At 41.1% G+C, this 17,412-nt stretch overlaps 1 protein-coding gene across 5 annotated transcripts in view; it reads left to right on the top strand.

The window, feature by feature from the left end:
* The window catches only part of mst1rb (macrophage stimulating 1 receptor b), a 318,451-nt gene that overhangs the window by 203,395 nt on the left and 97,644 nt on the right, over positions 1 to 17,412 (top strand). For all 5 annotated transcript variants that reach the window (XR_009506864.1, XM_059944606.1, XM_059944605.1 and 2 more), the window contains exons 17-18: positions 9,449 to 9,526; positions 12,324 to 12,505. Coding sequence is in view for 4 of the 5 variants with exons in the window: in XM_059944606.1 (XP_059800589.1) it covers positions 9,449 to 9,526; positions 12,324 to 12,505 (260 nt within the window). In the remaining variant the exon portion in view is untranslated. The remainder of the gene's footprint in view (positions 1 to 9,448; positions 9,527 to 12,323; positions 12,506 to 17,412) is intronic.

Raw genomic sequence — 17,412 nt, 5'->3', positions numbered from 1 at the left:
TACAGATGATGGTGGAATTGAACTGCGAACCCTGATTCCCTGAGCTTGAATTGTGTCCTTGTAACACATACAAAATGCTGGAGGAAATCAGCAGGCCAGGCAACATCGAGGAAAAGTGTGCCAAAACCCTTTGGCAGGACTGGAGAAAAGGCTGAGTAGATTTAAAAGATGGGGGGAGGGGAGAGAAACACAAGGTGATAGGTGAAACCTGGAGGGGGGACGATGAAGTAAAGAGCTGGGAAGTTGATTGGTGAAAGAGACAGAAGGCCTTGGAGGAAAGAAATTGGGGGAGGAGTACCAGAGGGAGGCAGTGGGTGATCAAGGAGATAAGGTGAGAGAGGGAAAAGAGGGATGGGTAATGGTGAAGTGGGGGAAAGTGTGGGGGGCATTACAGGAAGGTTGAGAAATTGATGTTCATACCAATAGGTTGGTGGCTACCCAAACAGAATATAAGGTGTTGTTCCTCCAATCTAAGTGTGGTCTCATCATGACAGTGGAGGAGGCATATCAAAATGGGAATGGGAAGTGGAATTAAAATAAGTGGCCGCTGGGCAATCCTGCTTTCTCTGGCAGATGGAGTGCAGGTGCTTACTTCTGTCCTCTCCTCTCACTGCTCTCATGAATCTAGGTTTGTGTACATTTCCTGTGTTTGTGATGTTCTACTGGCCCGAATCATGTTTTTATGTTATTTGGGAACATGTCAAGGATACCATCTTACATTTGAGAAGGAAGTCGGCTGACTGTCATACATCTAGGCTGAAATTTTCCATTTTTGGGCCATTGCTTTAGTTTTCCCAGGTCGCACAGATACACACTTGGTAGAGTGGCTACCGAACAGCTCCGGCAGCTTGGCTTCAATCCTGACGTCTGGTGTGACCTGTATACAGTTTGCACATTCTATTTGTGACCAAAAGATAAAAGATTAGCTTTATTTGTCATATGTACATCAAAACAGACTGTGAAACCTGTCACTTTGCGTCAACAACTAACACAGTGCACATATGCACTGGGGGGCGACCCTCAAGTGTTGCCCGGCTCCCAATGACAACAAGGCATGCACACGGCTTACTAATACTAACCCATATGTTTTTGGAATGTGGGAGGAGACCCAAGCACCTGGAGGTAACCTGTGTAGTCACAGGGAGAATATACAAGCTTCTTGCAGAGAATGGTGGGAATTGAACACTGAACAGTGAACATTGTTCAATAGCGCTGTGAAGCACTATGCCCACCACTATGCTACCGTGCTACCCTAAGTAGGTTTCTTCTCACATCCAAAGGGTGTGCAGGCTCATTCATCATTGTAAGTTGTTCAGGTGCGTAGCTGAGTGGCAGGGACAAGGGAGTTGATTTGAATGTAGGGAGCGCAAAATTGGACATGCAATACCACAAGATCCACGAATAGAATTAGGCCATTTTGTTCATTGAGTTTGCTCCACCATTCCATCATGGATGATTATTTATCCCTGTCAACCCCATTCTGCCTTCTCCATTTAACCTCTGACACCCTGACTAATCAAGAACCTATCAAACTTCAAATATACTCAATCACTTGGCCTCCAGTGACTTCTGTAGCAATGAATTCCACATATTCACTACCCTCTGGTTCATCACTCCTCATCTCTGTTCTAAGTGGACATCCCTCTACTCTGAAGCTGTGCCCTCTTGTTCTAGACTCACCCACTATAGGAAACATGCTTCCCCTCATTCACTCTGTCAAGGCCTTTCAACTTTCAATAGGTTTCAGTGAGATCCCCCCCCTCATCCTTCTAAACTCCAGCCCAGGCCCAGAGCCATCAAAGGCTCCTTATGCTTTAACCCTTTCACTCCCAGAATCATTCTCATGATCCTCCTTTGGATTCTTTCCAAAGACAGCACATCTTTTCTTCGATAAAGGCCCAAAACTCTTCACAATACTCCAAGTGCAGTCTGACCAATGCCTTAAAGAGCTTCAATATTAACATCCTTGCTTTTATATTCTAGACTTCTCAAATTGAATGGGAACATTTTATTTGCCTTCCTTATCACTCACTCAACCTGCAAATTAACCTTTAAGGGATCCTGTATGAGGACTCACAAGTACAGACGGGTGTCCGATGGCTGATGAGTATCTGGAAAGATGGGGGGCATGTTACTTTGGTTTGTGACTACACGGGTCTAACAACTAATTTAATTTCATTTCCTTGACTATACAATTTTGTCTTTACAATAATCTAATATATTTCTGAGTCCAACTGGAGTGTGAGTTCTTGGGAATAGTACCGTCCACCAGCTCCCTTTGTTCTTGGAAGTGGAAGTTAAAGCAATGTGGAGTGAGATAGTCCCACCTCTTCCCCCACACCATCCCACCTGTCCACCATTGTTTCAGCCCATAACGGATCTTAATTTTGACACGCAAACACTTAAAAAGGAGGAACATGAAAGAATTTGCACTTGGGTGAGATGTAGCAGCTCAGAAGAAGCTGATTAAGCTCACTGTTTTCCTATAATGCGAAACTATTATTAGTGAGAATAGGTAACTAAATCAGAATCAGTTTAATATCACTGGCAGATGTCATGAAATTTCTTAACTTTGTGGCAGCAGTACAATGCAATACATGATAAATACAGAAAAAAACTGAATTACAGTGTGTCTGTATATTAAAGAGTTAAATTAAAATAATTAGTGCAAGAACATGAATTTAAGAAAAAGTAGTGAGGTAGTGTTCATGGGTTCAATGTCCATTTAGGAACCGGATGGCAGAGGAGAAGAAGCTGTCCTGAATTGCTGAGTGTGTGCCTTCAGGCTTCTGTACCTCCCACCTGACGGTAAAAATGAGAAAGGGGCATGTCATGGGTGACGGGGGTCCTTAATGATGGATGCTGCCTTCCTGAGGCACCCACTGCTTCTTGAAGATGTCTTGGATACTCTGGAAGCAAGTACCCATGATGGAGCTGAATAATTTTACCACTTTCTGCAGTTTAATTCGATCCTATGGAAGTTTTCAAGTGTTTCAGGTGACAAACCAGATCTCCTGAAACCCCTAATGAAATATAGCTGCTGTCCTGCCTTCTTTATAGATGTACTGATAAGTTGGGACAAGGTTAGATCCTCAGAGGTATTGTCACACAGGAACTTGAAATTGCTCACTCTCTCCACTTCTAAATCCTTCTATGAGGATTGCTCTGTGTTCCCTTGTCTTACCCTTTCTGAAGCCCACAATCAGCTCTTTCATTGAGTGCAATGTTGTTGCTGCAACATCACTCATCTAGCTGGTATATCTCACTCCTGTACACCCTCTTGTCTCCATCTGAGATTCTGTCAAAAATAGTTGTATCATCTGCAAATTCATAGATGGCATTTGAACCATGCCTGACCACACAGCCATGGGTGTAGAGAGTAGACCAATGGTCTCTGAGGTGCGCTAGTGTTGATTGTCAGCGAGGCGGAGATGTCATTGCCAATTCACACAGATTGTGGTCCTCCAGTTAGGAAGTCGAGGATCCAATTGCAGTGGGATGTACAGAGGCTCAGGTTCTGTAACTTTTCCAACAGGCCCGTAAGATGGTGTTAAACGTTGAGCTGTAGTCAACAAACAGCATCCTGACTTCAGTATTTGTATTGGGCAGGTGATCCAAGGCCGTGTGATGAGCTATTGAGATTGTGTCTGCTGTAGACCAACTGTGGCGATAGGGAAATTGCTGTGGGTCTGTGTGCTCACTGAGGCAGGAGTTGATTCTCAAAGCATCACCTTGGATGTGAGTGCTGTTGGATGATAGTTATTAAGGATGCTCACACTGCTCTTCTTGGGCACCAATATAATTGTTGCCCTTTTGAAGCAGGTAGGAAATTCCTCCAATAGTAATGAGAGATTGAAAATGTCTTTGAATACACCCTCCAGTTGGTTGGCACAAGTTTTCAGAGCCTTATCAGGTACTCCACTGGGGCCTTCCAGCTTGAAAGAGAGCCTGACGTCAGCTTCTGAGACAGAGATCACAGGGTCACTGGGTGAAGCAGAGATCCTCACAGCTGTAGTTATATTCTCCCTTTAAAAGCGGCATAAATGGCATCAAGCTCATCTGATAATGAAACATCGCTGCCATTCATACTATTAGGTTTCACTTTGCAGGAAGTAATGACCTGCAAACTCTGCCAGAGTTGACATGCATCCAATGTTGCATGCAGCCTCGCTTGGAATTGTTTCTTAGCTCTATGCAAGCCATACCTGGTTTGCTTGTACAGACCTTAAATGCCACCGATTTAATTCTCAGCAGACAACAAACCTCTTGGTTCATCCATGGCTTTTGGTTTGGGAATGTACAGCAAGTTTTCGTAGGCACATGCTCATCTATATAGGTTTTAATGAAGTTGATGACAACCGAATCAAACCCAAAGGTGGATGCAACACACAGAAAATGCTGCAGGAACTCAGCAGGCCAGACAGCATCTATGGAAAAAAGTATGTTTCAGGCTGAGATCCTTCAGGAAGACTGGGGAAAAGGAAATGAAGAGTAGATTTTAAAGGTGGGGGAGAGGAGTGAGAAACACAAGGTGATAGGCAAAACCGGGATGGGGAGGGGTGAAGTAAAGAACTGGGAAGTTGATTGGTGAAAGACAAACAGGGCTGGAGAATGGGGGAAGGCCATGGAAGATAGAAAAGGGTGGAGGAACATCAGAGGGAGGTGATTGGCAGGCAAGGAGATAGGGTGAGAGAGGGAAAAGGGGATGGGGAATGGTGATTGAGGGTGGGGGGAGGAGGCATTACCAGAAGTTCGAGAAATCAATATTCATGCCATCAGGTTGGAGGCTACCCAGACGGAATATAAGGTGCTGTTCCTCCAGCCTGAGTGTGGTCTCATCGCAACAGTAGAGTAGGCCATCGACTGACATATTGGAATGGGAAGTGGAAGTGAAATGGGTGGCCACTGGGAGATCCTACTTCTTCTGGCGGATGAAACATAGATGCTCGGCAAAGCGGTCTCCAAGTTTACATTAGGTCTCACCGATATACAGGAGGCCACACCAGGCCAACCGACTCCTTGACTATAGTCCAGTCCTTCAATTCAAAGCAGTTTTGTAAGCACTCCTGTACCTCCCTTGTCCATACCTTCTTGGTCATCACTACTGGTGCTGCAGTCTTCAGTCTCTGTCTGTACTCAGGAGTAGAAGTACAGCCAGGTGATCAGACAACCAAAGTGTGGGAATGGAACATCATGGTAGGCATTTTTGATGGTGGTGTAACAGTGGTCCAGTGTGTTATTTCTTCTGGTACTACAAGTGATTTGTCGATGATAATTATTTTGTGACTTTTTCAAGCTGGCCTGGTTAAAATCCCCCAAATAATGGGGAAGGCATCAGATATGCTGATTTCCTGATGTCCCATTTCCAACTGTTCTCTATTTTCCCCTCCCCTCTTCCCTCTTTTTACAACTCCAGCCCCTCTCTTACCCCTTCTCTCCTCCTCACCTGCTTATCACCTCCACTTGGTTTCACTCCTCCTTCCCTTTTTCCCATGGTCCACTCTCTTTTTCTATCAGATTGCTTCTTCTCCAGCCCTTAAGTTTTTCCAACCATCACTTCCCAGCTTCTCACTTCATCTCCCTTCCCCCACCCTTCCAGTCTCACCTATCACCCGCCAGCTTTTACTGCTTCCCATCCCTTCACCTTCTTATTCTGGCATCGTCCCCTTGGACAGAAACATCAACTCTATTCACTTCCATTGATACTCCCTGAACAACTAACTACCTCCAGCATTTTGTATGTGTTTCACTATGAAGAGCTTAGTGCTTGTGAACTTTGGTGTGGAATAGAACAAAGAAAAAAAGGCTAATTCCCAGGGTTTTCGAATTGGAAATGAAGTTTCTAAAAACATTTCCTGGAATAAAGCAGTGAGATGAAAACTGAATTTCAGATGTAAATCTACTGCAGCTTTCTTCCTTTTTATCTGTTTTTACTGCAGTTTATCTTATGTGGGCCTGGAGTGATGTTTGTATATTAAGTTCATGAGCCCCTATAGTCCTTTAGGGAAGAGTTTATTTTGTAGATATCTTCAAAAGACATTCGGACAGGTACATGGACAGGAAAGGATTAGCTCAAATGTGAGGAAATGGGATGATCATAAGAGGTTCTGCAGATGCTGGAAATCTGGAGCATCACACACAAAATGCTGAAGGAACTCAGCAGGTCAGGCAGCTTCTATGGAAATGAATAAATAGTCAATGTTTCAGGCTGAAACCCTTCATCAGGCCGAAAAAGGAAGACACCAGAGCTCATGTTGACATCTTAGTTAGATGGATTGGGCCGAAGAGCCTGTTGTTGCACTGTATGATTCTGTTACTCTGATGAGCTTGTGGGGAGGTAGTATCAGAGATTCAGAGAGACGTGCAGCAGAGAAATGGCCCTTTCATCCCACCATGATCATATACTGTGATTGTTTGATTGGATTTTTTAATCTGGATTACTGGAGGAGGATTTACTTACCCACTTTTAAATCAGTAGTCACACCACTTATCTTCTTTCATTTTCTTTTGAATACCTAACTGTATGATTCTGATGTTTTAATCCAAGGTTCGTTCAGAAGTCAGAGGCATAAAACTTGTTGCTTCACGATTGTTTTATTAAGAGTTGATGGAACAAGGGAAAGTTGACCACGCAGTGTCTAAATGAAGGAGAAGCAAAGATTAAGGTGGTGCCTAGCATTGTACAGATACTTTTATACCACAGAGATAAGGGAAGTTCCATTCAAATGCTTATGAATTAACAATTAGAAAGCTAATATTAAAATACTGCAGTACCAAGTTAACCAATGAGAAAATAAAGTTCAAAATAAGTTTATTATGAAAGTACATATTTATCATAATATACAACCCTGAGATTCATTTTTTGTGAGCACTAACAGTAAATACAAGAAACACAATAAAATCAATGAAAGACCACTCTGAGCGGGATGGACAGACAACCAGTGTGCAAAAGACAACAATCTATGCAAATACAAAAAGAAAGTGGACTAATAATAATAATAATAAAATAATAATAAACAATACATATGGAAATCATGAGAGCAATTGAAAGTGAGTCCAAAGGTTGTGAGATCAGTTCAGTGATGGGGCAAGTGAAATTGAGTGAAGTTATCCCCTTTGGTTCAAGACCACTTGTTCAAATAATGGTTACTTATTATAGTTACTTGGTATAGTTCTGGTTACTTAGTGTTAATAGTGGTTACTTATTATATAATGTAGAACGAAGAAGTTTCCAGACCTTTCCGGAATTTTACTTTGTGTAATCATTAGAGGGATATTAAACTACTATATGAATACAGTATAAGACCTACTTAAAATACAAGCAGATAATTATTTGTTAAGATGAAAAGAAAATAATAAGTCAGCAGTCTAACATAAGAATTAAACAGTGGAATCTAACACAACTCTCTTGAGTCTGATGAATCCCAGGGAACCCATGTTGCTTGGTTTTGATTGAGTTCATTGTTAGTTTCTAAGTGGACTAGGCCTTAGCATTTGGGAGAACAATAGGTGTTCCCATTGAAACTCAGAGTTTTTTCAGGCTCAACAGGGTAAATGCAGTGAGGGCCTGTGTTTCCTCTGGCTGAGGAACAGTGATCACAGTCTCAGGTCATTTAAGGTTGAGATGAGGAGTAATTTCTTCACTCGGAGGCTGGTGAATGTTTGCAATTTGTTACTTCAGAGCTCTGCAGAGGCTCAGTCAGTAAGTTCATTTAAAACATATTGCTGGATGTTAAGGAGAAAGGGACATGGTGGTTGCACAAGAAAATGACATTGAGGTGGAACATAATTTGTATTAATGATATAGCAGACTCAAAGTGCCAGTTCTGCTTACTTCTCCTCCTAATCCTTATGTTTGAATGGTGTTGTTGAGCTACATTTTTCATTACTAGGCAAGAGGCGGCACTGTGCAAGCTTCTACTGAAGGTTGTAAAACACAAAAGCAATGATCTGTGTTGGACTTAAATCTTCAAATATCTGTATTTCATGTCTAAGCCTGAATATAATTTATTAATGCCTTGGTTTTCTGGCCTTAAGGGCTAAAGCTTTACTATCAGAGCTTTTCTGTAGCTGTACATATTATGGATAGAACGGTAGCGTAATGGCTAGCATAATGCTTTACAGTGCCGATGGTCACCATTTCAATTCCCAGCACTGTCTTTAAGTGTGATTAAGCTCTCCTTGTGATTGCATGGATTTTCATCTGGAATGAAAAGCCTCATCCTGAGAGCAGATGCGGTGGAGACGGAGGAATTGTGAGAAGGATAGCCTGTTTGCAAGAGACAGGGTGGGAAGAGGAATAGTTCAGGTAGCTGAACACCTACGCTCGGTCCGCCAGAAAAAGCAGGATCTCCCAGTGGCCACACATTTTAATTCCACGTCCCATTCCCATTCTGATATGTCTATCCATGGCCGCCTCTATTGTCAAAATGAATCCAAACTCAGGTTGGAGGAACAACACCTTAAATACTGGCTGGGTAGCCTCCAACCTGATGGCATGAACATTGACTTCTCTAACTTCTGTTAATGCCCTCCTCCCCTTCTAACCCCATCCCTGACATACTTAGTTGTTTGCCTGTTCTCCATCTCCCTCTGGTGCTTCCCCCCCCCCTTTCTTTCTCCTGAGGCCTCCCATCCCATGATCCTTTCCCTTCTCCAGCTCTGTATCACTTTCGCCAATCACCTTTCCAGCTCTTAGCTTCATCCCACCCCCTCCGGTCTTCTCCTATCATTTTGCATTTCCCCCTCCCTCCACAACTTTCAAATCTCTTACTATCTTTCCTTTCAGTTAGTCCTGACGAAGGGTCTCGGCTCGAAACGTCCACAGGGCTTCTCCCTGTAGATGCTGCTTGGCCTGCTGTGTTCCACCAGGATTTTGTGTCTGATTTTGACTTTTTTTTTATCATCGATCTCTAAGTACCTCGAAACCTCATCCTTTAAAAATAGACTCCAACACTTTCCCAACCACTTAAGATAGGCTAACTGGCCTTTAATTTCCTTTCTTTTGCCTTCCTCCCTTCTTAAAGAGTGGAGAGACATTTGCAATGTTCATGTCATCCGGAACCATGCTGGAATCAAGTGATTCTTGAAAGATCATAACCCATGCATCTGCTATCTCTTCAGCAACGTCTCTCAGAAATTCTGGGCTTCCCTTAGTCTGTGTTCACCATTGATGCAAATGACATGCTTTACTGTATGTTTCGATGTTTTAATGTACATGTAACAGATAAATCCTTCCTTATGGGGTGAGAGTGCAAACTCTAGCCAAAATGAACATTGCCTTTGTGGATTCCAGAGAAGAAAGATTTGTATGGTGTTTTCTTTTGCATGTGCCTCAGATGGCCACACATCAACTGGAAGTATTAAATAACTGGTTTCATTGTAAATCAATTCTTGTTAAAAAAGTTCTGACTGGTAAAAGTAATTGAAGTTGCTCATCTCATTACAGGGCATTTTGGGAGCGTTTACCATGGTCTGTACAAAGATCAAAGTAAAGAAATTCATTGTGCTGTGAAGTCATTGAATCGTACGTACAAAGCATGCTGTCATTGTTTTACTCCTTCATCCTAATCTAGTTATTGTTTTCTGAAAAATCCCTTAATCTCACTTCACCATTCATATGTCATGCACTGCTTTGCTCTTGTGATAATCTGCATTGTGCAAAGACTTTTTCATTCAATTTTGAGTTCAAGATCAATTTTATTGTCATTCAATCATACACATGTATACCGCCAAGTGAAACCACGTACCTCTGGATTAAAGTGAACAACACAGTACATATAACTCACACACGACGCGTAAATTAATATTACCATGAATAAATTAACCAGTAGTAAGGTGCATAAATGATACAAGTTAAAAAAATAAACAGTATAACACTACTAGCATTTCATACATGATGACACCTGGGTGGTCATAGGGAGTTCAGTAGTCTCACAGACTGAAGCTGTTTCTTATCCTAACAGTTCTTGTCCTATTGCTATAGTACCCAGTACCTCTTGCCTGATGGTAGAGGGTCAAAGAGATTGTTGGACAGGTGGAATCAATCACCGACAATGCTAAGGGCTCTGAGTATGCAGTACTCCTCCCTCCCAATTTATTTGTTCGTTGAAATGGCAAAGTGCTTTGTCACTGCCAAGAGTGCTGTCTTTTGGATGAAACTGTGATCTTCAGGGGAAATGTACCATGGCTCAGTGTAGCTCACATCCCCATACTTATTCAGGCAATATGCTGGGGAGAATTCCTGGGATACCAAGGAAATGCCCACTCTTTGTACTCTTGCAAATCTGACATTGCATTGAAGATATCAGACAACCCCAGAACTTTACCAGAACCAAGAAGCAGACTGCAGAAAGAGTTCGATATCACCTCTTTTGGGGTGGGTGCAGTAAGAGACTACAACAGCAGATTCAGGAGCCGTTATTACCCTTCAACCATTAGGCTTCCTGAATAACATGGATAACAATACTCACCTCAACTCCGAACTGATTCCAAAACCTATGGACTCACTTTCAAGGAGGCTACAACTTATATTTTCTTTCTGTCTGTCTATCTGTCTTTATTTTGATGAATGATTTTTTTGTATTTGCACAGTTTGTCTTCTTTTGCACATTGGTTGTCAGTCTCTGTGTGTAGTTTTTCACTGATTCTACGAGTATTGTATTTATTTGTCTATTGCGAATGTAAGAAAAGAAATCTCAGAGTAGTATACGATGGATATATGAGGAATGATTGATAAGTTTGTGGCCCAAGGTAGAAGGAGTCAATTTTAGAAAATCTAGTACATTTATTTTTTAACATAGTCCCCTCCTACATTTACACACTTAGTCCAGCGGTCGTGGAGCATACGGATCTTGGACCTCCAGAAAGTGTCCACAGATGGGTGATTGATAAATTCATGACCTAAGGTAGAAGGAGATCAGTTATACAGCTCTCGTTACATACACATGCAGGTCAACTCTTTGAGTGATTATGCAGAAAGTTTGAAGTTAATAACTCATTGCCTATCTTAAGCCACAAACTCATCAATTACCCCCATGTTATTAAATGATAGAACAACTCAGTCAATCGGCATCTGTTCGGTGTGTATACTTTTCTTTGTGACTGTATGTTTTTCTAAAATCATAACCATATCTGCTGTGTGCTGTTGGTACTGTGTTTTGTACCTTACCCCTGGAGGAACACTGTTTTGTTTGACTGTATTCATGTACAGTATAGTTGAATGATAATTAAACTTGAATTTGGATGGACATTTGGGCTGATGCCCTGATTGTTTCAGCATCTGCAGTCCTGTTTTTCATCCTGTTTGGATCTTGTGAAGACTCACTGAACCAACATCTCCAGTCCCTTGGTGTCCATTAATTCACCCTGGTTACCATTGCTCTTAACACAGTGGGCATAGCAACCCAGAAATACTCAGGAGGTACAACTCACCATCACGCTTTACTTATTTAGAGTTACTATGTAGAACGGGTTCTTCTGGCCCTTTGAGCTGCGAGACCAATTAACCTACTAACCATTATATCATTGGACGGTGGGAGGAAACTGGAGCTGTGCAGGAAACCCATGCGGTCAAGGGGAGAACGTACAAACTCCTTACAGAAGGTGCCTTCAGAAGGGCATTTAAGAATTTGCAGTTAAATGCCAGCCTAACCAGTGAGGTCCACATCCATTGAATATATTCTAAACAATACAGAAATCCACCATGCAAATAAAACTTGCAATAGTGTTTGAAAGACTTCTTCATTTATCCCTGTACTTAGTGCTACTTGGCTCTCAAGTGATGGTTGCCTGTCATATCCAATGATGACGTGAAACCTGTGTGGGAAAATTTTTTAAATGGAAAAGCCATTGCACTGGGGCAGTTCCACTCTCACAACCTCGGAATTCGAGTAATCGTCACAAACTGGGGTGTGCCCTGGATGCAGTGGATGACCACGACTTGTTATGTGTCTTGTTATGCCCTTTGCTCTCCATGGAGAATTGCAGAACCATTGGATCTCATTGTTGATCCTACCCAGTCTGTCGGAGCTGACTTCATATTGCTAGGACAGGAATGGCCCTAATCCACCTGTTGGCTCCCCTCACCTAAAATCTCCCACCTGGTACCAGGGTGTGGCTGCTATCAGCTACTTGGAGCCACAGATGAGAGCTGAGTATCAGGTGGAAAACAAAGGAGTTTGCGCTGCCCCAGGAAATGTATAACAAGCTCTTTCACCAAGTGTGCTACTTCTCTCTGGACACTCCACACACCCTTGCACACAAATACATTGCATACAGTTTGTATTCTGCGAAATATCTTTTTTTGTGTGTTATTTCAACAGGGATTTCAGATGTTGAAGAGGTGGAGCAGTTTTTGAAGGAAGGTATTATCATGAAGGATTTCCACCATGAAAATGTCCTATCCTTGTTGGGAATTTTCCTTCCTAAGGAAGGGTTACCATTAGTAGTATTGCCATATATGAAACATGGAGACCTCAGGCATTTTATCCGCCACGAAGATCGAGTAAGTAATAAGTCATACTCCATTAGTTTGCATGGATAGGGCGAGCAGGATAATGTGGTGCTTTACACCCTTGTGCGTTGTGGTGCTTTTCTACTATTGGTCTAGGTGTATGCAAGTTGATCACCCAATGCAATTTGCCCCGAACCCCTGTCATTTCCTGTCACTGTGTTGTAACCTGGCTGCATTAAACCATCATTAGAACTTCACCATGGTCAGTCCCAAGCCTAGCTGTGAGGAGTTTGGGCATGGGGCTAGCAGACCCATCCCATAGAAACCCAGAGCTCCAGAAATGCTGCCAAGAAGCTCCAAAGACCATCATCCCTGGGAAAGGAAGAATACATCAAGAAGATAGGCTACACTTGGGGACAATAGGGGAGATTGGCCCAGGACAGAGGACTCTGGAGAGCTGCTGCCGACAGCCGATGTTCCATTAGGGGTGATGGGTTTAAGCAAGCATACGATTAGAGAATCTGATTCTGTTTGAAATGTAATAGAAGAGTTAGATAGAAGCACATTTTATAGATAACTGTGAGCATGATTTAAAGAGCTGGCGCTCTGTAATATTTAGCATTCTGGTCTTGGAAACCATGTTGTAAGCCTGATGCATTTCAAGACCTTTTCCAAGACCTTCTCTCCTGATTGACTAGGTCTTCTATAAAATGCACCTATTTCTCTCTGTCTACAGTATTTCTATTTAAAGGCAGCAGAACAAAATAATTGTTACTCTGGATCCGATGCAGCACAAAAACCCCACAAAAGATGAGAAAAAAATAATAACATATTAAATATAAATACATAAGATACAGTAACTAACATACATAGATTGATGGTATGTCCAAGAAGTGATACTAGTCTGTACATAAGATGACTGACAGGAAATATTAAAGTAGTGGTAGAGTTAGTGGGTGGAAGTGTTGATCACTGCACTGCTTGGGGGAAACTAACTGTTTTTGAGTCTGGTGGTCCTGGTGTGAATGCTATGTAGCCTCCTCCCTGTTGGGAGTGGGACAAACAGTCCATGAGCAGGGTGGGTGAGATCCTTCCTGATGTTACTGGTTCTTTTCTGGCAGCTTTTCTAAGCTTTCCCTTTCATCCCATTTTCTTTCATTTTTCAATCTTTTTTATTGATTTTCAAATAAAGAATATACAAATCGAAAGAGGAGTTTAACAAGTAGATAATATAAAAAACATATAAACAGCAATAGTAAAAACAGAAAGTATATAATATCAAAATCAAATAGGTAATATATTATGCTGTTATATGTACAATGGTCAAAAAGAAACTACAACTCCTCATTGCAATTGTAAAAAAAGTTTGGAAATTTTATTAATAGAGAAAGAAAAACCCCACTAACTAAACTGAAACAAAAAAAAAGAAAGAAAAAGAAAGATTGGGTAGTCCAATTGAGGATAAACTTTTAAAAAAAGAGAGAAAAAAAACACATCCTTCCAGTCATCTCTGAACCTTCATGGATAAGGAAATTCTCCAAAGAGAATAAAGAAAAATAAATAAATAAAGATAAATTAAATCATGTGAAAATATTGAATAAAGGGTCACCAGACTTTTCAAAATCAAAGGATGTATCAAATGTCTGGCTTCTAATTTTCTCCAAACTTAGACATGACATAATGGAGGAGAGCCAATAGAAAACAGTAGGTGGGTTAGATTCTTTCCAGTGTAGCAAAATAGCTCTCCTAACCAGTAAAGTTGAAAAAGCATATTCAGTTAAACCTACTGAAGACCTATATAAAGAAAGGGTGGAACTTCAATCACAGTATGATTTGCTTCTGACCTTTCCCATTGAACAGCAAATTTTTAAATCTAAAAGTTTATTTTATATGCATGGGGAGAAATCTGCCAAACTTTTAGCGGGTCAGTTAAAGGCTAGGATGGTCAGAAGACAGATTTTAAAAATTCGCCGACCAGATAGAACGGAAACTTTAGATCCTTGTGAAATTAATAAGATATTTATGGACTTTTATTCTAATCTTTATAAATACCCATATAACCATATAACAATCACAGCACGGAAACAGGCCATCTAGGCCCTCCTAGTCCATGCCGAACTCTTAATCTCACCTAGTCCCACCTACCCGCACTCAGCCCATAACCCTCCACTCCTTTCCTGTCCATATACCTATCCAATTTTACCTTAAATGACACAACTGAACTGGCCTCTGAATCTGAATTCTCTGATAGTAATATTACTATGAATAGATTTTTGCAAAGGTTAAACATACCTCAAATTTCGATTCAAGATGCTGATATGTTAGATGCACCTATTAAAAAAGAGGAGATAGCCAAGGCTATATCCTCTAAGCAATTAGGTAAAGCTCTAGGACCTGATGATTATACGGTAGAATTTTATAAGGCCTTTGATGAAATGCTTATACCACATCTTCATCAAACGTTCACCGATTCTACATGGGGAACCTTCCTAAAACTTTTTATGAAGCACTAATTTCATTGATTCCAAAAAAAGGAAAAGACCCACTGGAATGTGTATCCTATAGATCTATTTCTTTATTGAATGTAGATTTTAAAATCCTCTCTAAGATTCTAGCAAATAGGCTTGAGAGTATCTTGCCTAATGTTATCTCAAATGATCAAACAGGATTTATTAAAAATAGGTACTCACATTTTAATATTCAAAGATTATTAAATATCATTTATTCCCCCTCAGCCAAAGAATCTGAATGTATTGTATCTTTGGATGCAGAGAAAGCCTTTGCTAAGGTGGAGTGGCTTTATCTATTTCAGGTTTTGAAGAGGTTCAATTTTGGTTCAGGATTTATTTCCTGGATTAAATTGATCTATCATGCCCCAGTAGCTGCGGCTCTAACTAATAATCAAAAGTCTCCTTACTTTAGATTATATAGAGGTATCCGTCAGGATTGTCCCCTTAGTCCTTTATTATTTAATTTGGCTTTAGAACCACTTGCTATTGCTCTTAGGGATTCTAATTCTGTGCAGGGTATTAGGAGAGGGGATAAATTAAATAAAGTTTCATTATACGCGGATGATTTATTTGTTTACATTTCAAATCCTAAGAAAACTATTCCTACTATGTTATCTATATTTATGGAATTTGGGGCTTTTTCTGGATATAAACTTAATTTACATAAAAGTGAATTATTTCCTATTAATAATTATCTTGATTATTATGATCAAATACCTTTTAATATTGCCAAAAACCATTTTACTTACCTTGGTATCAAAATTACAAAAAATTTTGAAGACCTATATAGGTATAATTTCTTCCCTTTAGTTGAACATACTCTACAGGCGCTTTCCAAATGGTCACCTATGTTGATGTAATTGATAGGTCGAATAAATACTATTAAATTGGTGATTCTACCGAAATTTTTATATATATTTCAAGCAGTTCCCTCTTTTGTTCCAAAAACATTTTTTTGATAAAATAGACTCTCTGATTTTGTCTTATGTTTGGAATAATAAAAGCTCTAGAGTGAATAAACTTTTATTGCAAAAATCATCCCATTTTCTTAGGGATAACCCAACCCCTTTCTTTCCCTTTATCTAAGCTGATACACTGACAGGTAGCTACAGTACTGAATATGCAGTTTCTGATCATTGTTGTACTGCATGAGAAGACAGTATAGATATAAAAAAATCAAATGTTTTACAGTAAAACTCTGAGAATGCAGGGTCTGGCTCACTCATTGGACTGTGAGCTAGGGTCCAGAGTTTAAAGGAGTGTAAGGCTGGAGATACAGAGAACACCTGGAGACAGAGTCTGCACTGCTGAAGCCAGAGATCAGGAACCTGAGTTGTTTTGTGGCTCGGGCCATTCTTCTTAAGCCCATCACCACTACTGTGGAATAGACCGTTGACAGCAGTTTACCAGAAGTCTCTGTCCTGGGCTAGTCCCCAGGGGTATCCCATCTTCCCCTCTTCTCCCAGAGATGAGTTCTGTGTAGTTTCTATATGTCTGGGTTTTTAACTTGGGCCAGCCCCATGTCCAACCCTCCTCCTTTCATTACTGAAAGGAGGACTATCCATGGCAGAGATTTGGGACATGGTCCTTGTGTCCTCTTCAATTAAACTCACTGCATCACTGGGGAAAAATAAAACTATGTACCAATCATAAACAAGAGAAAGTCTGCAGATGCTAGAAATCCCAGCTGCACACACTGAATTCTGGAGGAACTCATCAGACCAGGCAGTATCTATGGAAGAGTACAGTCAAAGTTTCATGCTAAGACCCTTCATCAGGACTGGAGAGTAAAAGATGAGGAGTCAGAGTGAAAAGATGGTGGGAGGGGAGGAGGAAACACAAGATGACAGGTGAAACCAGGAAGAGGGGGAAAGGGGTGAAGTAAAGAGCTGAGAAATTGATTGGAGAAAGAGATATAGGACTGGAAAAAGGGAAAGGACAGAAAGCCATGGAAGAAAGAAAAAGGAGGAGCACCAGACGGAGGTAATGGGCAGGTAAGGAGAATATGGATTGGGGTGAGGGGTGGGGCATTACTAGATATTTGAGAAATTGATGTTCATGCTATTGGGTTGGAAGCTACCTAGACGAAATATAGGGTGTTGTTCCTCTAACCCGAGTATCACATAGAACCATAGAACATTACAGCACAGAAACAGGCCTTTTGGCCCTTCTTGACTGTGCCAAACCATTTTTCTGCCTAGCCCCACTGACCTGCACCTGGGCCATATCCCTCCAAACCCCTCTTATCCATATAACTGTCCAGGTTTTTCCTTAAATGTCAAAAGTGTGCCCGCATTCACCACTTCATCTGGCAGCTCATTCCACACTCCCACCAGTCTCTGCGTGAAGAAGCTCCCCCCCCTAATATTCCCTTTAAACTTTTCCCCTTCATCCTTAACCCATGATCACCGGTTTTTTTCTCCCCTAGCCCACATGAACAGACATATG

The sequence above is a fragment of the Hypanus sabinus genome, chromosome 19 (genome assembly GCF_030144855.1).
Source record: "Hypanus sabinus isolate sHypSab1 chromosome 19, sHypSab1.hap1, whole genome shotgun sequence".
NCBI lineage: Eukaryota > Metazoa > Chordata > Chondrichthyes > Myliobatiformes > Dasyatidae > Hypanus > Hypanus sabinus.
Note: the sequence above shows the minus strand (reverse complement) of the source record. Positions and strands in the feature narration are given on the sequence as shown.